This window comes from Periophthalmus magnuspinnatus, chromosome 15 (assembly GCF_009829125.3).
Source record: "Periophthalmus magnuspinnatus isolate fPerMag1 chromosome 15, fPerMag1.2.pri, whole genome shotgun sequence".
Taxonomy (NCBI): Eukaryota; Metazoa; Chordata; class Actinopteri; order Gobiiformes; family Gobiidae; genus Periophthalmus; species Periophthalmus magnuspinnatus.
This window is the reverse complement of record NC_047140.1, coordinates 14,535,784-14,559,415: the sequence shown is the minus strand read 5'-3', so window position 1 is coordinate 14,559,415 and position 23,632 is coordinate 14,535,784. Positions and strand designations below refer to the sequence as shown.

General features: G+C 40.7%; 1 protein-coding gene across 1 annotated transcript in view; it reads left to right on the top strand.

Annotated features, from left to right (window-relative positions):
• The window catches only part of mocos (molybdenum cofactor sulfurase), a 45,892-nt gene extending 23,142 nt beyond the window's left edge, over positions 1-22,750 (top strand). The window contains exons 12-15 of the mRNA XM_033980262.2: positions 17,208-17,301; positions 18,263-18,407; positions 20,085-20,192; positions 22,429-22,750. Of these exons, the coding sequence (XP_033836153.1) occupies positions 17,208-17,301; positions 18,263-18,407; positions 20,085-20,192; positions 22,429-22,533 (452 nt within the window). The 3' untranslated portion in view covers positions 22,534-22,750. The remainder of the gene's footprint in view (positions 1-17,207; positions 17,302-18,262; positions 18,408-20,084; positions 20,193-22,428) is intronic.
• The last annotated feature ends 882 nt before the right edge of the window (positions 22,751-23,632 follow it).

Genomic DNA, 23,632 nt, shown 5'->3' with positions numbered 1-23,632 from the left:
GACCACTGTATAGGTACTAGGAGACTATAATACACTCTGCCTGCATTATAGTGACATGCTCTTGGTATGGGACTCATCAATCTTTATAAATACCCACAAGTCATTACATTTTCTCAATTAGGGCTAAAAAAATATATAAAACTGAAGTAGTAATTTGAATGGTCAATATTAACATTTCACTAACATAGCTGTTATTTAAAGGGGCCCTACGTAACTTTTAAGGAGGCATCTTATTGTCTCAATGATTATTGCTAGCTTAGATGTATTCCACAGCATAGCATTTATCTCCATGGAAACAGGAAGGTCACCCTGCCAGATCAAGTTACTGATCAGATCTGTGGAATGGTGACACTGCTCACAGTAAAAATGTTTTTCAAGGTATTTTCTTAACAATAAAAACATGTGTAATTGAGTAAATGGAAGATCGATATGTTTAATGTCATACTGTTCAATTCATTTTCAATTCAATTCATTTATTTTTGTAACGCCCAAAATCACAACAACAGTTGTCTCGAAGGGCGTTCATGTTTTGGTTGATGGGGGAAACCGGAGTACCCGGAGGAAACCCATCCAGACACGGGGAGAAACATGCGAAACTCCACACAGAAAGGTCTGGGCGACCCGGGGATCGAACCAAACCTTCTTGCTGTGAGGCATGAGTGTTGCCACTCAGCCACCGAGCTGCCTACACACAAAAACAAACAGGAAAATCAAACAACAGGAAAAATCAAACAAAACAAGAAAAATCGGCCAGGCGAGGAGGAGGGAGGGGGGCGGAGGAAGGCCAGGCGAGGAGGAGGAAGACCAGGCGAGGAGGAGAGGGAGGGGGTGGAGGAGGGCCAGGCGGGGAGGAGGAGAGGGTCCAGCTGTTATCGGGACATCTGAAAGAGTTACACTCCACAGGGGGAGTGGGACAGGGGACAACATGTGAATAGCATTGCTGATGAGAAAATAGGAGGAAGTAGAGGATAGTGCTCAGGTTGCCATACTTCCCCCAGCTAGTTACTCCTACTGCAGCCTCTTATCCCGGGTTTTAATGTCACTCCCTAACTCCCTCACTATGTAACCTGGTCATACGCTATACCGAAGAGGAAGGTTTTAAGCCTGGTCTTAAATACAGAGACTGTGGGGGCCTGTTTAACATCAGCAGGGAGTTGATTCCATAGCACAGGAGCTTGGTAACTGAATGCTCTCCCTCCCACTGTACTTTTGGATACTCTAGGAACCACTAATAGTCCTGCATTCTGAGAGCGGAGTGCTCTGTTTGGCTGGTACGGGACAATAGCATCTTGCAGATAGGATGGGGTCATACCATTTAGGACTTTGTATGTCAGGAGGAGGACTTTGAATTTGATTCTAAGCTCGACAGGAAGCCAGTGCAGATATTTTAGTACAGGACTGATGTGGTCTCTTCTTTTAGTCCCTGTTAGGACTCTGGCCGCTGCATTTTGGACCAACTGGAGGCTCCTTATAGTACTTTTGGGGCAGGCAGCGAGCATAGAATTACAGTAATCAAGTCTGGAAGTAACAAATGCATGGATGAGTTTTTCAGAATCGTTTTTAGATCAAATATTTCAAATTTTAGTTGTATTTTGCAGGTGAAAGTATGCGGTTTTACAAGCTAGGTTTATATGGGCTGTGAATGAGAGATTTTGACCAAATAGGACTCCAAGATTTTTTACAGTAGGGCTAGAAGCTATACTCACATTGTCGAGTGAGATTATCTGGTCCGACAGAGAATCTCTTTGACCTTTGGGACCAACGACAATGACCTCTGGATCAACGACAATGACCTCATTCCAAAGCAATAATATTTCCCTGGAGATAAGCAGTTTGGAGATCCCCAACCAGAAAAGTTACATAGTGCAATTTAAGTCATTTTGTCTAGAGCCCAATGTCCCTGTGTCTCCTTGGGATCTTATTCTGTGTGAAAGTTAACCCTGTAGTTTAGACTTCTACAAATGTGTTCTGAAATGCATTACATTAGTTTAGCAGCTCATATATCCATCTTCTCTATTTATTTATTTGCCATATGCACCCAGCCCTTTGGTCGACCACTAAAATAATGGTTAGTTACAACTCTCCTGTAGATTAGATGAACCCCATAAACAGGTTAATTTGGACTTAAATGCTGTTGCTCTCTCTCCTGGAAACGGAGTGGAGGTCGTTAAATATCCGTAATGCCTCTGACCCAAAGCCTGGAGCTTTTCAAATGAAAGGTCAACTGCGCTTAACACGAGCAGCACATTTCATAACACGCTGTGGGCGGAGACTCAAGACAGATACACATACATGCACTTTTCATACAGACTTCTTTATGGTGAATCCAGTATTATACTGGAATGAATATTTTTTGGCACATGCAGCAATAATGCAAAGTTGTCGTAATGTCTGGGGAATCAACAATACAGGTTCAGGGTAAAACGTTGAACAGTTTATTTACAAACACAGAAATGTAAATGTTGTTTGACGAAACAGGTAGTAGAGATATACAATCATAGGTCATAGGCTGACGTCTTCGAGCCGGTCATAGGTAGTGGGGACAGAGGCTGGGTTGTTTGTACCGGTCATGGAAAGCTGAGGCAGAGGTGCAGAGTAGTTCCAAGGAGTGGGATATGGGGAAAAACGAGAACAAACAACTGAGTATGGACATCATACGCACAAAAACTAGATTGAGCCAAGTGGAACTGTACCACGGGGGATACATGGACAATCTAGCGGAGTTTGTAGGATCCTCAGTCCCTTTGTGCTCCCAATGTGCAGCCTTGATTGGTCATGGCCTGCAGGTGTAGTGGGTGGTGCCAGAGTCTCCTTCCAGACACAGGGGCCATGTCCCAATTCGCCAAACGCACCTTTTGAAGGTTCAATACGAAGTACTCTTCAAAGTGTAGTTTGAAGGTTCCGGACAAGAATCTGCCCTCCTCAGTGTAGCCGCCATCTTGCTGAAGTGGGACAGGCCTACACCACGGACCGCACTTCCACCACTGTCTTTGAGCGTACGATACGTACATTACGTACGTTATTTTTAATGATTTATTATTTAATACAAGAAAAGTCAAGATGTCGTCGTCACAGCCGTTTCTTTCTGTTTAGATTGAATATCAATAGGCAAATATAAGTTTCAAGGTGATTTTTTTCTCAATTGTAGCTACTTCATAACTTTAACAAAATATACCTTGTGAAAACGTAATAACAGAGACAGAGGTAACAATATAATTTTTACATTCATAGTCTATAAACCAGAGAACACTGAACACTTGTACATATAGTGGGATATTGCAGTTTAACATTCGGTATTTTGGCCAGTGGCTACACCACTTTAATAACAGTAGAGGGCGCTGTTTCCCTTCTATGCCGTGCCAGTTCTTTTCATCTTATTATTGTAAAGTATTTTCTAGCAGTGCAGCGCTACATCAAACTAGTATCTTGATTTACTAACACTAAGGTAAATGACACGTGCCCACGAGGGGGCGCAGACCTATGGAATGTACCGGAACTCATGAAGATTTTGTGCACGTCTCAGGACTCTCTTCTGTCCTTTCTGGAGAGTCCGTTGCTTCATTGTTCACATTACCTGTGTGCAACTCATTAAACCTTCTGATTTTATGTTTCAGTCTCTTGGTCTTTGACGCTTACAATAGAAACGAACATTCTTACATTATTCTTATTGCAATAATAATTTCTAATGATAATAATGTCTTCTTATTGTGTAGCAATAACTGCACATTCCTTTATTCCATGTAACTCCCCTCATTTTTAATCATCAAACACACGGCCTGTACATATCTTTATTCAGATTTAACAGTTTCATGTCGCACTGTTGTAGATGAGGTAAAACAGTATGAACATTTGAATGTGTAATGCGCAGCGAACTCCATTTTCTTCTCTTTTTTGCGTAGTCGCGGTGCATGATGGGATATAGAAGTGCGTGAAGTGTGCATGGATGCATGCTTCAGTTACGTCCGATATCCATGGAAACGGTGGAAAGGGAAGGGCAGGTTTGTCGGGTGCATTCAGTAGGGTGCGTTGAAATGGGACAGCCCTTGTCGCACCGGAAATTACATAACTGCCCTTCAATGCACACTTCGAATGGTGATTCTAAGGCCAGTTTGGCGAATTGGGACATGGCCAGGGACAGACTGGGATCTTGACAGTTGTATTTGAAGTCATATTTCATTGGGATTTTAGATAGAGATCAACCAATATGTTTTTTTTTTTTCATTGACAATGCCAATACGATTTTTTAGAATCTGCTGATATTTTTTGGCCAATGTGTGGGAACAATTTAGATAATTTTTCCTGAATTATGCCATTTAAATTTATTACAAACTCACCCACAGCGCTTTCTTTACCATCAACCAAATGCTCCTCAGCTGGAGAATTAAAGTCAATAGCCAATACACTAAAAAGTGCAAATATCAGTCCAAAAAAATTGTACAATATCAGTCTGTTTGAATCTGAATATCTCATATTCTTTTATTCAAATATGTGAAACTGTGAGTTAGTATGAACATTTGTTTTTAAACCTGTAACTTTATTATTCTAAAGCTCCCCTTTCACTAATTGATTATTGAAATAATTAACCACAAATTTAACAACTATTAATTATTTTCAAGATGTTTAATAACAGTCCCATTTTCACTAGCCCTACTCAACTCTCTTGTTTTATCTGCTGAACAGAATTAAGGCCACGTTATTCTGGTTAAAATGTCATTAATAATCATATACATAGTTGTTTGTGTTTCTGTAGATGCTGCAGATCGCTTATATTTTGCTGATATGACTTTTAACCATTTTTGTTACCTCAAGATTTTACCTCATGAACACTAGTGCTGTCTAACTATGAATCACATTAATCACACTTTTGAAATATGATGTGTACAGATTTTAATATTGTCAATTATACTTTCTAATTTGAAGCATATTTGAACATTTTCTAAGAAAATGACCTTATTTAATTATTTCACAAATCCAAATAAATTATTTAAAAGCTATAAATAACTGGCTGTCATTTAAGTTTAGAAATAGTATTTCATAATGAAATTGTGTAACCAGGTTCCAGGCTAATGTACGTGACCAGACAGATTTAGCTTGGTTAAAAGTGCTGCATTGTCGCTAGCGGCTGTAACAAAATCAGTATATTCTTTAAATTGTGTTAACAGGGAGGACATATTATATAAAACTGACTTTTATGAGCTTTGAACGATGTTCTGTTATAATGTTCCCTTAGCATTGGGGTAGTATTTGGAGTGATTCCTGCATGTTTGAGTGATTGTGTGTTGTATACTGTATTATCCTGGTGCATTACAGAGCATTCACATTCGTCTGACACAGTTCTGCCGGTGTCTTTAGCCGGGTTTGACAGCCGCCCCACGCCGGCTTCTCAATCAAACACACCAGAAATGACCTTTTTTCCTCTAAAATATCACTCCTCATGTCCATCCTTCTCTTTCAAGGCCAGTGCTCGCTCTCCTCTCTCCCCTCTCTCCTCTCCTCTCCTCTCTTTTGCTTAGCCAGTCTCTCTCCTCTCTCCCCCCTCTCTCTCTCTGCTCTCTGTCCTCTCTTTCCTCTCTCTACTCTCTCCTCTATCTCCCCTTCTCTCTCCTCTCTTTTGCTTGGTCAGTTTCTCTCCTCTCACTCCCCTCTCCTCTCTCTCTTCTCTCTCCCCTCCCTTTACTCTTTCCTCTATCTCATGTCTCTCTCTTATCTCTTATCTCTTTTTTGCCACTCTCCCTCTATCTCTCTCCCTTCTCCCCTCTCTCTTCCCTCTTCTCTCTATCCTCTCTCTCCTCTCTCCTCTCCTCACATCCCAAATCAATCCTCTTGAACTGTACATCATCGAAAAGCCGACATAAATAAATGTCCAAACTCACTCGGTCAGAAAAAAATAGGAAATGGCCTGTCCTTGAACTACTGCTGTGAAGCCCAATGCATCCACCTCAAGTCAAGTTTATTCATTCACAAAGTTTATCACTATGAGCACATTCTTGCATACAACAGCTTTTCATGTTTGTCTAATTTTGACTTGGTTTGGTGCAGAGTGCATGTGCTCAATATTTATCATAGGTTTACATCAGTTCAGTGCACAGTTGTTAATGCCAGATCAAGAAATGTGCACTTAACCTCTCTCTATCTCTCTTCTCCTCCTCCTTCCCCCTCTCTCTGGCTCTCTTCCTCATTTTCTCTTTTACTTCCCGGTAAGGTGTATTGCAGGCAAGGGGGCTCTTTGTACAGAGATCAAGACTGAATAAATGAGAAAATGGTTTATCCAGTGTAAATATTGATGGAAACAACACTAAATTGTCGTTAGAACATGTATTTGCACAAATATCAATTCATTTAAACAGAGGAATCAAAACAAATTATCTAACACTAAAGGCTCAAAATGTTATGTCTAAAACTGTATTTGAATTATTAAGTGGGGTTCTGGGAGTCCGCCATGTTGACCTGTATACAATACACTAGGCCGGCGTCAGAGACAAGTGGGTTGACAATTCAGGGCCTTAATACAGAGCTGTGCAGAGATGCCTGTGTGCTGGGTAGGGATGGGATGATATACGATAATATCGTTAATCGTGATAAAAAAGGTCCGCAATTAATCGTTTGTGGCATTTTTTTATAATCGCGATCATCGCGCACGATTATAATCGCCTTTACGGCACCACACTGCCTCATGTTTCCAGATCCAATACAACGTTTAGATGTTAGTTTGTGGTGTTTGCCCACTCTGACATAGCAATGACACTTGTAGCTTCTGTGCTTATCTCTGTCTGAACTATATTCTGTCAGATATCAACAATAAACAAAGTCTGGTCCGTAACGCTCCACAGGAACGTACCAGTGCGCGCCTCACCCGTGCGCACAGATGAGACGCTAATGTGTGTACATCTTAGATTTTTACCCACAATAATGCAAACTGCAGAATAAAACAACACCTTTTAAACAATAGACAAAATAAGTCTAATTCATACAGCTGAACACAAATGTGCCAGAGCGCATGGTCCGACTGCACACTATGTGCACAGAAGCAATGATAACGATTATACACGGTATGTTTTACCTACAATTAAGTCAATAGCAGAATAAATCACACTTACCGATCGAGAACAGCATCCAATCCATCAAAAAATAAGGTCCTTTACTCCTGAGTCCACTGTGGGATCTTTACACTTTGCCATGAACCGCTCCAGGTCAGAGATGCCTCTAGTTTAACTGGTACAAACATCCACAGTGTCCTCGATCTTGTCCTCCCTTTGGTTTGTCCGTTTCGTTGTGTTTAAAACGCAAAACAACAGTGCGTAAAATGCGCCATTATGCACACATTTCTGCATCCACTCGTTTCCCAATTCACCAAAGTGCCTTAATTTTAAAAAATTAAGTGTTCGTCGACGGGCACTTGCGTCACTTCCGGCGCAACAAGGACCGGTCCATTTCGACAGCATGGCATTGAGGAGTACACATTTTCTTCAAATGAGTTTGTTTAAATGAGTTTATTGTTGTTTTGTTTTGTTTTTGTTTTTGTTTGTTGTATACACGTCTGGACTATTGGACTATTGTATTTTTGTTAATGGTGTCTTATAAGCCCATTTGGGCTCGGCATTCTTTGTATGCAAGACACAATAATAAACTATTCATTCATTCATTCATTCTTCCAGGTACGTCTGTTTACGAAAAACCATGGCATGTGATACATCATCCTGTCCCGCTGCTCATTGGCTGTAAGGGGAAAAAGTCACTAAATGTGTGTGATGTAATTGGTTGATTCTACAAGGGGAAGAGTGGGGCGTAAACTTTCAGTCATCTGTAGCACTGATTCGCTGTCTGCGGCCTCAGTAACCCACAACCCCCACCGTATTGGCCAACACTGGTGTCAATCACAAGCTAACACGTGTGTTTAGCACTGGGGAATAAAGTTGGCGCTGTCAGAAGTTTATTATGCCTGAAATCGACAAAAGAAAGGCAAAGAAGTGACGGAGCAGATTTCATATTTGGAGTACTTTCGTGCAGCAGATTGGACATGGAGGATCTAACTTCCTTTGTGGACATAATTTCTTGACTAGATTATATTCTCTGGACCTTTACGGAACAAAAGAGACCAACCTTGTGTGAATATGTTGATGTTTGACAGCGCTCAATGGTAAGTGAAGTCCAGATTCACACTTTGTGACTTTTCTGTAAAAACGTCTTTCCTGTCAGCACTGTGGTGATTGCAGGTGAAAATGGTTTGCATATCCAGAAAGACGAGCGCCGCAGCTTTCATTTGATGTGTTTGTGTGGGTGACGCAGAAGTGTATGTACATTGCTGTAAAGTTGAAAATAGGCCCGGGCCGTCGGAACGTTAACAGGTTAATAATTATCGCGATAATATCGTTAATCGCGATTATTTTGGCCACGATAATCGTGAGTCTAAAATTTAATATCGAATGGGCCGACTATACTCCTGAAGAGGACAAACTCCTCTACACAGAGGAGTTCGACCTCATGAAGGAGCTGGCAAAAACATCACAAATGCCAGAAAATGTGGACCAGACCACAGTCGAAACAGAGGTCAAAACCGTTATGACTGTGGAGGAGTTGGGAAAGGAGGAGTTTGAGCATTTGGCCTTCACGCAAAACCTGCCGCAAAAAACATCAACTGGTGAAACTATGCAGCAGGAGATAGAGCGGCTAAAACAACAGGTCGTCCAGGAACAACAGAGAAGACAAAAAGCAGAGGACGAGATGGGAATGATTCTGCTTATGTCTAAACTGGAGATGGCCCCAAAAGTCGCAGAAGCCAAAGCCAGAGAAGAGCATCTGGTGAAGGAGCTCGAACAACTTCAAAAACTCCACAACAAATGCTCTGTTGGATCTGACAGCCAACAGAGGCAGAAAGAAGCAGACGAGATGGGGATGACTCTAGTTTTGTTGAAACTGGAGATGGCGTCGAAAGCTGAAAAAGCCAAAACTAGAGAGGAAAGTCTAGCGAAAGAGCTGGATGAGCTTAAGACGCTAAGAGAAAGAGAGAGGGAAGAGTCTGCGAAAATGATCAAACTCGCAAAAGAGAATGATCAGCTAAAACACACCGTCGACAAAAGAAAGCTGTCACTGTGGAAGCAAGCTGAGGGTTACAAGTCGATCCTGCAACAAAAAGAGACAACAAATGCAGCTCTTATTGAGAAAAATACTCAATTGGAGACTGCACTGGCAGACATTAAACAAGAGATGTCTGCATTTGTAAAACTGTCTCAAGAACAGGACCTAAAGCTGGAAGAGTGCGCTCAACAAAAGGTCCTGATGGTGCAACAACTGCAGGACAAGGAAAAACAGGTTCATGATTTGGAGGAGGCCCTAGAGAATTCCAGGAACCGGGAAACCAAAATGAACCTGCAGTTCCAACATATTCAGACCAAACTTGAAGATGTGGAAACCCTAAGGCAGAAGGTGCAGCAGGAGAATTTCAAAAGTCCCAAACTACAGTGCGAGAACTCGACCATTTTAACCCAGCGTGAGAAAGAGAAGGAGGAGTCGAGGGAGGCAGCGGAACAGCACACCCGGCTGGTGAAAAAGAATACTGTGCTTGAGCTGAAGATGAAAATGGCTCAAAAACAGTGCTCCCTGCAGGAAGAAAAGTGTAATGCCCTTGAACAAAACCTGAAGAAGGAAAAGGAACAGCGCTGCCTGCAGGAGGAGACGTGTAGTGCACTTGAGCTCGAGCTGAAACAGGCCAGAAGACAGTGCACCCTGCAGGAGGAAAGGACTCTTACACTTGAACACGACCTGAAGAAGGACAAGGAACAGCGCTCCCTGATGGTGGAAAAGAGTACTGTGCTTGAGCTGAAGATGAAAATGGCCCAAAAACAGTGCTCCCTGCAGGAAGAAAAGTGTAGTGCACTTGAACGAGACCTAAAGAAGGAAAATGAACAGCGCTGCCTGCAGGAGGAGAAGTGTAGTGCGCTTGAACAGGACCTGAAGAAGGAAAATGAACAGCGCTGCCTGCAGGAAGAGAAGTGTAGTGCACTTGAACACGACCTGAAGGACAAAAATGTACAACACTCCCTGGAGGCAGCGAAGTGTAGTGCGCTTGAGCTCGAGCTGAAAAAGGCCAAAGAACAGTGCGCCCGGCAGGAGGAAAGGAGTAATGAGCTTGAACAGGACCTGAAGAAAGCAGAGGAACAGCGCACCCTGCTGGAGGAGTTGAGCAGTGTTCTTGAGGAGGAGCTGGAAAAGAAACGGAGGAAAAAGTGGTACAGAAGGCTGCTCTGCCAGTAGACCCTTTGTCGCTCACCTGACCTCATCACAAAAGCATAAATAAATAAGCATAATAAAAACTGAATGTAGTATTCTTTATTATGTTTTAAACCTCTGAGACATTTGCATTTTATTTATTTTTTAACAAATATGAATTCTTGACATTTACTGATAATAGAGCAGGTCACATTTTTGTGATTAGTTAATTGATAAAATGAGCACTCACATTGGCATTTGCCATATAAATAAATCATAAAAGAACTAGTCTCTTGAACGGCTCTTTGAAGATAACAGATCCAAAAGAATTGGATCCCACAAAGGAGCCGCAAGTCCCATCACTAGTTGCAGTCAGAAAGTACCTGTCGGCTATTTATACTGTCACAGATACAGTAGTCATGTTGTTGGCATATGTCGGTAAAAAGTGTAGGTTTATCATCAGTACTGAAATCTAAAAAAAACATAAACATAATTCAAAAATTAAAGACGTTACCACTACCCAGTAACACATTTTTAATATCTCACAAAATGGTTTAAATCTTAAGAACAGCAGCTTGTACCAGCCTCTACTATGTAACTTCTATGTTAAGTTTACTCAAAAAAATAAAAGGTTTATGTAGTATTGTATTGTATCAGGAAATAGACTGTACATTTGGGAACACTGAACCATGGCTTTAATAAAAGACATTTATTTTACTCACACCATTTACAGCTACGAAAACACTAAGTTTATCTTTAATTACATTCCAAACTCCCTCTCCCAAACCAGCTGTATTTTTTTTAAACCTTTGAGAGAAATGAAAGTTAATCGCAGAGTTTTATATGACAGCTCAAAATTCTTGGACTCCTCCACTTGGGGCAGAGACTCTTCACCTTTTTCTGATCGAGAAACATGGCCTCAGATTTGGAGGAGCTGATTCTCATCCCAGCCGCTTCACACTCGGCTGTAAACCACCCCAGTGCCTGCTGCAGGTCCTGCCTCGATGAAGCCATCAGGACAACATCATCTGCAAACAGCAGAGATGGGATCCTGTGGTTCCCAAACTGGACCCCCTCCAGGCCCTGACTGCACCAAAGAGCAGCCCTGGCAAAGTCCAACATGCACCGAGAACAGGTCTGACTGTCTGCCTGCAATGTGAACACAGCTCCTGCTCTGGTCATACAGGGAACAGACAGCCCTTAGCAAAGAGCACCGGACCCCATACCCCCCAAAGGACACCACGAGGGACACGGTCGAATGCCTTCTCCAGATCCACAAAACACATGTGGACTGGTTGGGCAAACTCCCATGAGCCCTCGAGGACCCGATGGAGAGTATAGAGCTGGTTCTCTGTTCCACGACTGGGACGAAAACTGCACTTGTTCACGAGTGAGGAAGGATGGAGCATGAGATTGACAGGTGGATCGATGCAGCGTCTGCAGTGATGTGGTCACTGTATCAGTCTGTTGTAGTAAAGATGGAGCTGAGTCGAAAGGCAAAGCTCTTAAAGGTCAATCTATGTTCCTACCCTCACCTATGGTCATGAGCTCTGGGTAATGACCGAAAGGACAAGATCTAACAAGCGGCCGAAATGGGTTTCCTCCGCAGGGTGGCTGGGCGCTCCCTTAGGGATAGGGTGAGGAGCTCGGTCACATGGGAGAAGCTCAGAATAGAGTCGCTGCTCCTACACGTCAAGAGGAACCAGTTCAGGTGGCTCGGGCATCTACTCCTCCCTAGGCATGTCCCACCGGGAGGAGGCCCCGGGGCAGACCCAGGACACGCTGGAGGGACTATGTCTCTCGGCTGGCCTGGGAACGCCTTAGGGCCCCACCGGAGGAGCTGGAGGATGTGTCCAGGGTGAGGGAAGTCTGGGAGTCCCTGCTTAGACTGCTGCCCCCGCGACCCGGCCCTGGATAAGCTGAAAAAAAATGGATGGATGGATGGACTCCCTCTCTTTTTCTCTCTTGCTCTTCTTCATTTCTCTTTTATTCCTCTCCCTCTTTATCTTTTCCTCTCTTTCTCTTCCTTATTTACTCTTTTACTTTCTCCCCTCTCACTCTTTTCCTCTCTCTTTCTCTCTTTCTCATTTTTTCTTGTACTCCCTCCCCTCTCATTTCCTTTCTCTCTCTTTCTCTTTTACTTCCTCCCTTTCACTCTCTTTTCCTCTCTCTCTTTCTCATTTTCTCTTTTACTTCCTCCCCTTTTCTCTCTTTTCTTCTCTCTTCCTTATTTTCTCTTACTTCCTCTACTCTCTCTTTTCCTCTTTCTCATCTTCTTTCACTCCCTCCCCCTCTCATTTCCTCTCTCTCCTTTTCTCACATTATCTTTTACTTTCCCCCCTCTCTCTCTTCTTCTTATTTTCTCTTATACTCCCTCCCTCTCTTTCTCTTTTCCTTTCTCTCCCCATTTTTTCTCTTTTTCTCACTTCCTCTTTCTTTGTCCCTGCTCTCTTGTCCCCCCCCCCCCCCCCCCCCCCCCCCCCCCCCACACACACACACACCTTCTCTCTTCTCTCCCTCCATCTCTCCTCTGTCTCTCTGTTTTTCATTAACTGTCCCTGTGGTTTAAGCAGGTGTTGTCTGGCATGACTTGACCTTGTTTAAAGGGACACCCCCTGAGCTTCATCTGTCTCTCCTCACATCAGCGAGGGGCACAATATGTCACTGCAAAGTACTAACACTCACGTCCAGGACGTAATTTGCACTAGCTGTTTAAAGGTGCACTATGTAACTTTTCTGGTTAGGGGTTTGTTATCTGTCTCCATGGAGATGTTTTTACTTTTCCTTGAATTAGACTTTATTGATCCACTCAGGAAATTACTTGGATACAATAATAGTAGTATTATAACTGAACCTGAGCTGCCAGTGTCATAACCTGCACACAGGTTTATCTCATTATATGCACAGGCCATGCCTCATGTGAGGATCCACTCTCTGAGCTGCAGAGGCTGCACTATCACTGCACCTGCTGGGGTTTAAGTCTTGAACCAGCTGGATTTTAGATAGGCTCATTCTGCTTTCTGATTGGATAATCAAAACACCAATTTATAACAAAAACAACTGGTCCATCATGTCCAATGTTTTGTAATTAAGAAAAATCATCATTACAATTATTATCAGTAATATTAAATTTGATATCTGGGGACATAATTAAGTCATGTTTATGGAATTTAAAATCAAATCCTACATACAGTTCCTTTAAGACTTGTGTCAAATACAAGTAGAATAAAATAAAATGTATAAAATACATCTAGGCTAAGAATGAGACATGGTGTAAGGAGATAAATAATGATAATAAATAAGGTGCACAGATGAAAATGGAATAATGTGGAACATTTCAGGCAAAGCAATAACATCTCTATGGAGACTCCTGGTGCCCAAAGTGGAGCCCGCAGGCCAAACTTTGTCCTCCAGGGGGTCGAATTTGGCCTGCAAGAAGGCTCTGAGATTTAAGAAGAATCTATTTTGATTGATTGTTGTATCAAAAATATTATCAGCAGATGGATGGAGGCCAGTCTATTTCCTAATATTAAAAGTCAATTCAATCAACATTGAGCAGAAGAAGAAGAACATTTTTATGAGCAAACTGTCATCAGGTTTGGCCCTCGACCCGGTAATGTGCCTGCCAAGAAAAAAACCCCTGCTACCTATGAAAAGTTACATAGTGTGCCTTTAAACACATATTACATAGTGTGCCTTTAAACACATATTTGTTATACTGTACATACTAAACAATAAGACAATATAGTCTTGACTCAGATTACCTGGGGCTGCTTGTGAATTTGTGAACTGTGAATTTAAAATGATAACAGTTAGGGGTGCACAGTGGATACTAAGCTGGCACCTAGTATCAATCCCATATTTAGGTGCCAGCACTCGTACTTGTACTCATCAACGGGCTGTCGATAGCAAGAGCCGATACCACTATAACTGTTAATTTTATGCTCACAGCTCCTCTCAGCTGAGTAGTGCGCTCTGAGCAGAGAGGACGTGATCATAAAGAAGCACATTCACTGTTCTGCACATTAAGCTCAGCTTTAATCATATGTGACACATGGACTATGGAAATACATAGGACTCTTAAAGGGTTTTATAGTTCACAAAGGATATGAGTGCAGTGCAGTGGTGCTGGTGATTCTTTGCTTGAGCATGTTTTGTGACTTGTCGTAATTGACAATCACATTTCAGAGCTTTTAAAAAAAGTATAGTATCTCCATGGTCAAAGTGTGGCTGTGGTAAAAGTAAGACAACACTCACTGTTATGCTAAAAGTATCTAAATGTCTAGTGCATTCTGAAAAGATGAATTAGTAAATATTAAAGCCATGTACATATCTAAATAAATGATACTGGAACTATACCAAACTACAATGATTTTATAGAATTTTTAAAAAGCCCCTCAAATAAGTATTTGAAGGTGAAAAAGTGGGCTATACTATAAAAATCATATGAAATGAATTACATTTACCATTGTAATAGAAGCCCTAGAAAAATAATGTCTGGCATTGATATTGGTACCCGGTACCGGCAAGTACTCAAAATGAAGTACTTGTACTTGTACTCCTTTTGGAAAAAGTGGTATCCCTAGTAACAGTGAATATAGGCATGTACAATGGATCTTTTGTCATTTAAAAGCTTTTGAATAACTATGATTAAGAATCCCCTCTCACTCATGTGCTGTTCTTCATATATCACATTGAACCTGAGTATGAAACAATGATAGTTATCCATCCACACAAGCATAAGTCATTTTGTATTGACACTGCCTCATTCATTTGTATTCCTCATTTGTGACAGAGAGAAAAAGAACAGCAGGCGTTTACTGAGGCTACCAATCAGTCAGACCACACAGAGCAGTTTTATGTTATAAAACACTAAATGATACCACAGTATGAGTTATGATCATTGATTTTAGAGGAAACATGGTACTGAAAAATGTTGAAAGGAAACTTTGTTGAGATTTCTAGATCTCTTGAAATGGCTTTGGGATGGCTAGGAATGTCACTATCTCCATAAAAATAAAAATAAAAAAAATAGGGATGGCTATAAACCACAAGATTATGTTATGCAAGAGAAAAAACAAACATAAAATTGTGTAGATTTTATAAGTTTGCTTCTTAGAGAAGCATAAATCCAGCTTTAGTTTAAAGAGGGGATATTACACTTCTATGTGGTATTAATTGCTAACACATAACATATTTAGATTACCATGTTACTTTTTATTGTTTTGAAAATGCTAAATTTGCCAAAAAACAACATATTAACATATTTAATAAATTTCACTTTAGTTTTTGATGTTCTGAGTCGCTCTTCCCTTTGTGCGTAGAGTAGTGTATAGTGTAGTGTATTGTTGTTGTGTCCTGTTTTTGTATATTTATTGCATTGGGCAGAATCATACAGCTAACCATAGGGATGGTTCAAATAGAGAGAAAGGAGAGATTTCATTACTGAAACATACATAGATGGCATCTAAAACTTCTGCAGGCATGTTTTGATCAGGGAACAGTGTTGTAACATCCAAAAGGTAAAAATTAATACCCCCTCTTTAGCTACATACCTTTGTATTAAAAAGTTCAAAGATTGCTGCTCTCTTTCACTTTAAATGTCCTTCATTTGACACATAATTGTAGTTAAAACACTATATAAATGACACCGCAAAATTATCTGATTTCTCTGTGATCCTGGTCCCTCTGATTCCTCACCTGAGATTTTGTGGTTTACACGTGAACTTAGCCAATGTCTTATTCACAGTTACAAAATGTACATGATGTATATGTGTTGGTTTGGATCAACTTTTGTGTTTTGTTCAAGACAATTATCCAATTAGAAAACAAAAAAAAATAAAATCTTACTTAGGTTTACCAGATCTCAAAATTACACCTGTTATAGACCTGATTTGGTCCCTTTTAGTCCTGGTTTAGTCCTGGTTTAGTCCTGGTTTAGTCCTGGTTTAGTTCTGGTTTAGTTCTGGTTTAGTCCTGGTTTCGGTCTGGTTTAGTTCTGGTTTAGTCCTGGTTTAGTTCTGGTTTAGTCCTGGTTTAGTCCTGGTTTAGTTCTGGTTTAGTTCTGGTTTAGTCCTGGTTTAGTCCTGGTTTAGTTCTGGTTTAGTCCTGGTTTAGTTCTGGTTTAGTCCTGGTTTAGTCCTGGTTTAGTTCTGGTTTAGTCCTGGTTTAGTCCTGGTTTAGTTCTGGTTTAGTTCTGGTTTAGTTCTGGTTTAGTTCTGGTTTAGTCCTGGTCTAGTCCTGGTCTAGTCCTGGTTTGAGTGTGCAAATGTCACAGAGCGTAATTGACATTTTTAAACCCATAGAAACGAGTAGGAGGATGGTACATTACTTAACTCCATGTTGTTGCTTTGCTTGGAATATTCCACAGTATGGCATTACACTTACCTATCTCCATAGAGACAAGCAGGTAATGCCACTTTACAGGTCAGATATGTGGAGAGGTGAAGATAATAATACTGTAGAATATTCCAGGCAAAACAATAACATCTCCATAGAGACAAGACAGTGTTTAAACCTCCTCATAAAAAGTTACATAGTACACCTTTAAAGTGTGTATGTTGTTTCTGGAGGTTACATTTTGGAAGTGGAAAGTCAACTGCATGGGGAATAGTAAGTTAAAACCATAATTCGGAACATTTTCCATGGTGATAGATATGTTTTATGCCGTACTGTGGAATATTATAGCCAAAGGAACAACATTTCCATGGAAATGAGCAGCCTCTAGGCCAAATAAGAGTCAGATTTGTGGAGATGCAAGCCTACTCTCATTTAGGATACACGTTTTCTGTTTTTCAGTGCAACAAAAACACCCATAATGTCTGTTGTTTGGCAAAAAGTTTCAAACTATGTCTTTAAGAAGTGTTACGTAAGTTGAGCATCAAAACAGGCTAATCAGTGCATGTCAACACATTTATACCACTCCACAAACCGTCCAGGATTAGCACCAATTTAAAACTGTGAATACTCTCACTTATCCACTGTTCTCTCTTTCTTTCTAGCCTCCTCCTCTCCTCTCTCGCTGGTGAATGAGGCGCAATACTTGATGATAAATCGTGGCAGCGTGGAACTTATTCACCAGCTAATTCACAACAGGTTTGAAAAGAAAATAACGTTTTATTCAAAAAATCAATGACGCAAAAACCCTTGAAATGCACAAGCGGAAGTCTGCACGTCTCCACATAACCACAGAGTACGGCTTTATATGCTGCTCAAATAACAGCTCATTTCATCTCTCTACAATCACGCTCTCTTCCTCTCTCCCCCTCGTTTTTTTCACTTCATCTCCTCCCTCTCTTGCTCTCTCTTTCTCCCCCCTCTCCTTGCCTCCCGCTCTCTTCCTCTCTTCTCCCTCTCTTTTCCTCTTCATCTTTTACCCTTTCTCTTTCCCAACTCTTCCTCCCCTTATCTCGCGTCCTCTTGTCTCCTTTTCTCTCTCTCATCTCTCCTTCCCTCTCCCCCTCTTTTTTCCTCTCACCAATCTCTTCCTCTTGCTCTCCCTTTCCCTCCCTGTCTTTCTTTTTAGTTTCTCTTTTTTCCTCCCCCTCTCCTGCTCCTTCTTTTACTTCTTTCCATCCCTCTTCTCTGTGTCCTACCTCTCCCCCGCCACACTCACTCTCTCTTTCTTCCTTTCCCTCTCGTTCCTTCTCTCTCTTCCTCCATCTGTCTTTCATCCCTTCACTTCTCCCTCTTTCCTTTTCTTTCCCTCTTTCTACCTCTCACCCCTTGCTCTCTTTCTCTCTCTCTCTGCTTCTCCCCTCTTTCCCTTTCTCTCTCCCTCTCTACATCTCTCTCACCCTTCTCACGCTCTTCTTCCCACATTTCCCTTCTCTTTCTTTCTCCTCTCCCCTCCTTTCTCTCACCACCCTCTATCCGTCTTCCTACCCCCCCTTTCCCTCTTGCTCCCTTCATTTATTTCTCTCTTTCTAACTTCATTTCTCCCCATTTCAGCTTCTCCTCTCTTTCCGTCCCTCTCCCGCTCTCTGCCTTGCTGTTTTCCCGCCACACTCTCTTTCTCCTCTCCCTCCCTCTCCCTAACTCTCTTTTCTTTTCACAGGGAGGAGTTGAATGCAGACGAGCAGCTTGTTCTTGACGTGGAAAATGTCATTAGGCGCTTCCGAGCCAATCTGCTGGTGTCGGGAGCTCAGGCATTTCAGGAGGATAATTGGTCTCAATTGATTATCGCCGACACTGGTTTTGCGGTGAGCTCAAACCAACAGAAAAAGAGCAACGTGGCACAAATGTCTTCAGTAGATTTACGCAGTACATTTTATGTTTGTTTGTTTTGGAGTGTCCTGGTTGACACATATTTTAAAGTGCCCGTATTACAGTGTTTTCTGGTCTTTGTTAAAATGTTGTTTCCTCATCAAAACTATTCCCGGAGTTGTGTTTTGTTGTTGGTGTAATCCCTCAGTCGTCTAGGTCCGTTCCATAGTCAAAGCAAAAGCAAATCTGTTAAGTGGACAAAAAGTTGTAAGAGTGAAGACGTTTCTCTGCTCATCTATTGCTGGTGGACACTGTCTTATATCTGTCTGCAGGGAGGAGTTAACTACACTGAAACTGTAAACAGCTATTCTTTACAGTTCCAGCCTTAACCTACCCTTGACCTACGTTCAACCTTTAATGGCCCTTCTGGCTCGCTCTATTGTTCTTTGTTTCCATTGTTTGCTTTGGGTCTGAGGATGGAGTTGTATATGGGGGATAATTGGTGTCTAAGGCCCCCATTCCTGTTCAAAAATAGCTTCTTTAGCTCCCCTCTCAAACCATTGTACCTCACTATTTTCAAAGGAGTGGTTATTGGTTTTGAGATGGAGATGTACTCTGAACTGGGGTCCAGAGAAGCTCTTGCGGCGGTGTTGATACATTCTCTTATATTATCTATTCTCTTACATAAGTAAACTGTAAACAAAAGCTGTTTACAGTTTCCATGTAGTTAGCTCCTTGGACGAGCAGCGAAACGTCTTCGCTCCTATAACTTTGTCCAGTTGACAGATTTAACTTCGGCTTTTGCTATTCATTCACACACATTGATTTAAAACACAAATCCTGCTCAGTTTTTCATGATTTAATACAGGAAATGCTCCACTGTGTTTTAAACACTTAGGATTATTCCAGTCCTAATGTATATTTTTGGTCACCTGTAATTTTCAACCCAGTGTTATCTTTTTTTTACAATCCTGATCTCAAGCAGTGCTTTGGAATCAGCCTAACTTTGATTAGAGTTATGTATGTGTATTTAGCACGTGCTCCTAGTAATTTAAAAAGTAGATTCGCACTCAACTTTAGTACTCTTAAACATGTTAGGTTAAGCCTGGGCATGTCCAATCTGTGGCCCTCAGATCAACTTTTCTAGGCCATCAGTCCATCCATCCATCCAGCAGTCTAAGCAGGGACTCCCAAACTTCCCGTAGATTGACCGGTAAATCGAGAGCTTCGCCTTTGGGCTCAGCTCCTTCTTTACCACAATGGACCGATACAGCGACCGCATCACTGCAGACGCTGCACCGATCCGCCTGTCAATGCCATCAGTCCATGCAGGTGAATTGGCCCAGTACAGTGAGTGTATTTGGTGTGTTCTATTGAGGATCTAAGCATGAAAAAAGATCCCTTGGCTCATTCTAACCTGTTATAAAGGCACATATTTGAACCATTTAAATAATTAATCATACAATCTGGCAACTGAAAGTGAAGAGCTAATTCTGCTTTGTGATAATCTTGAATTTTGCGATCCAAAACAAAAATATAAACAACAAATTTTACATTTATAATTTATATAATATCACCAATCAACAAATCAAATCATATTTTGGTCTCAGTAAATTGTGATGTATCTCCTTTACAAAGTTATAATCGTGCATGTCTTTCCGTTGGTGTCACAGGTGTCGGGACAGTGTGGCCGTTGTCACATGGTTGGGATAGACCAGGAGACCGGAGACAAGACCAAAGAGCCTCTAATGTCTCTGTCAGCGTACAGGAACAAAGGGAAAGTAAGGACTAACAGCATACTACTACTACTACTGTTGCTCCTACTACTTTGATTACTATTTGCTATAGGTTGCCTGCACGTTCTAGCATTTAATGATGTTATAATTTGAGAGGGATCTGGCTGCAGACCTCCATCCAAAGGACCCGAACCTCACGTGACTTACCTCCATCCACAGGTCCATAAAAGTAAACAACGGTCATGGAAAAAGTCCGCTGTTTCCTGTCTGCTATTTTCAATGTAACGTTGCAAATGTTGACATTGTTTTACACCAAATCCTTTCCCTAACCTTAAACATTACAAATTTGTGTCTAATCTTAACACAGGGCCTATGGCAACATGTTCACGGACAAACAACATCTAATATGTCTATACTAAGTACGCCTTTGTAGACCTATGTTTACAGTTAAATATCTGTTTTTTGTTTGTGACATGTTTTAAACTGTATCCTGGTCAAGATTTGAAGGGCAGGGTCTTTTGTGTGAAGGTCTAGACTCTCTCACATAATTTCAGATAGAAGGCAGGGACCTAACTCTTAACTGTATTGGACATTCTGTGTTTTTTAAAGAAATATCCAAATTTACGATCCCTTACCATTATTTGATTGGGACTGGCTCCACAAACTTGTCATATTAATCTTATGGCTGAAAGTGCTTTCAGCTGACAACAATCACATTATTGGGGTTGAATAATGGCACCACTTCCTGAAGCTATTGTGAACGCATAATTTCATCTATAGTTCATTTATAGTGACAGAAAAGACGTTGAACTTTGTGCCAGTTTTTGTTTCACGTGGATAGGCCCAGTAATTACAGGGATATTAACCATAAACCAGGTCAGCTAATCTGCAATCTGTTCCTTTGGTCATTCTTAACTGTATAAATTGATCTTCTGTCATAAATTGTTCTGTGTAGCTTAAATTCATGGCTGAAGATATATTGTGTTGGAATGGTCAGTCCTATCCATTCAATAATGTTACATAATTTAAAGCATTGATTAAACATCCTTTGCCAGCTATTGATCGGGTGTAACTGCCAAAACAATGGTGAGATGGTTTAAATATAGTGTCAAATAAAGTGACAGCCAGAGCTTTTTCTTTCCACTCAAATGAAACGAGTCTGGACCTCTTCCATCAAAGGACCGTATTTTTACTCTTAAAAGCATGAAAAACAGAACTCGTTCATTTTAGACTGTTTGCAGTGGTCCAAAGTTATTCTTCACTTTCATAACGCGTTCCTAGCTAATTATTGATGAGTTTATAAGCTCTTTTTACAAATTTCTGAGTTTTGCCGTCATGGTAATGCAGCAACTAGCATGCTAACAGAGCACCAACGCTACTTGCTGATTGGCAGACAATAAAAAACGCTATTTTTTTTATCAGATCTCCAGTACACAACATAATTTAAGATGTGATTTAACCTTTTTACATACATATACTGATGATTGTGAGTGGTGCAGATCAGAGTTTGGGTAGAGTAGCCAAAAAGTGCACTCAAGTAAGAGAAACGTTGCAAAGTAGTAGTCCAAGAAATTAGTAAGAGCAAAAAACTATTTGGGAAAAGTACCACTAATGTAAAGAGTAACAGGACCTAACATCTGTTTTATAATTTAAAGTTAATGTAATTGGAAAGACACAACATTAAATACACAATAATGAGAAATAATAAATCTTATCAGTGCAGGAAACACAGCTGTTCACATAATTAAATACTGTCAACATAAAGCTTTTGTCACTTGTAGACTTGCTCACAGTGGGAAGAGGAACCAAAACCTTTACTAGTGTAAGAGTACTGTTACTTCATGTATGTACAATATATTTACAGGTCTTTCACTCATCTACACCAAACTGTTTCTTACACATCAGCCTGTCCAGGGACGACAGGTGGAATTTAGTACTTTTGCTATAACCTGGCACCGAACATCTTTCCTATATTTTTTTTTAAAGTCAGTGTAAAGTTGTGCACTGTACCATATCATAACATGCTGCTAGAAAAATGCTCTGAAAAGTAGAAATTCTTTAAAAGTTACTCAAGTAAATGTAACTGAGTACTGCCCGCCTCTGCTGCAGATGCTACTGTGGATGTAAATGAACAGAAAACATATTGTATAAGTTAACCTACATGCCATACCAGAACTGAGGTGTACATAAGTAGTAGTAACAGCCTGAATAATGCATAAAATAAGACCTTTAACATAATATCGCTTGTTCATCTCTTACATATTGTATTTCTGATTTGCAGGTGACGTTCGGAGTGTACCTCATGCACCGACTCCCAAAGGATTCAAATGTGACCACCGTCCTCAGAGTCGGCTCCCGCGTCCTGCCTCAGTCTCAACATTCATAAAATGCTGTTTATTTTACACAACCACAGATTTTAATATTATTTTAGCATTGTGCCGTTTGTGCCTTAAACTGTGAAGACTAAGATATGATGTTTTTACACTTTTAACGGGTGATTTTAATCCTGTATTTCCAACCAAAGATTATTTTGATTCTAAATAAATCATGTTGTGTCATGTTTAAGGAGTGGCAAGCTTGTAAATATCAATGTGTCAATTATATGGGCCAAATGTATATAAAGAGAGGGGTGGTATTGCTACTAGTACTACGGCTGCTGCTGCTACTACTACTACTTTCAACGTCTAGCAGCAATACAAATAACTACTACTACTACTACTCTCAACTTCTGCCAGCAATACAAATAACTACTACTACTACTACTACTACTACTACTACTACTACTACTACTACTCTCAACTTCTGCCAGCAATACAAATAACTACTACTACTACTACTACTACTACTACTACTACTACTACTACTACTCTCAACTTCTACCAGCAATACAAATAACTACTACTACTACTACTACTACCGCTACTACTACTCTCAACTTCTACCAGCAATACAAATAACTACTACTACTACTACTACTACCGCTACTACTACTCTCAACTTCTACCAGCAATACAAATAACTACTACTACTACTACTACTACTACTCTCAACTTCTACCAGCAATACAAATAACTACTACTACTACTACTACTACTCTCAACTTCTGCCAGCAATACAAATAACTACTACTACTACTACTACTCTCAACTTCTACCAGCAATACAAATAACTACTACTACTACTACTACTAATAATAATAATATTAATTTCAACTTCTACCAGCAATACAAAAAACTGCTACTACAACTACTACTACTGCTCCTACTACTACGAGATGCACCAGTCCAGCCTTTTCATTTTTAATATTGATACTTTGGTATTAAGTATTAATCTGTCATAACATCCAGTACCGTAGCATCCCCATAACTGTAACCTGTAACTTTTCTGGTGTAGAAATTCCCCAATTTGAGTCATTTGCTGAATTTGCATCAGTCATGTTAGTTATTAGCGTGACTTTATTTTCATTATTTTACTCACCAATAACA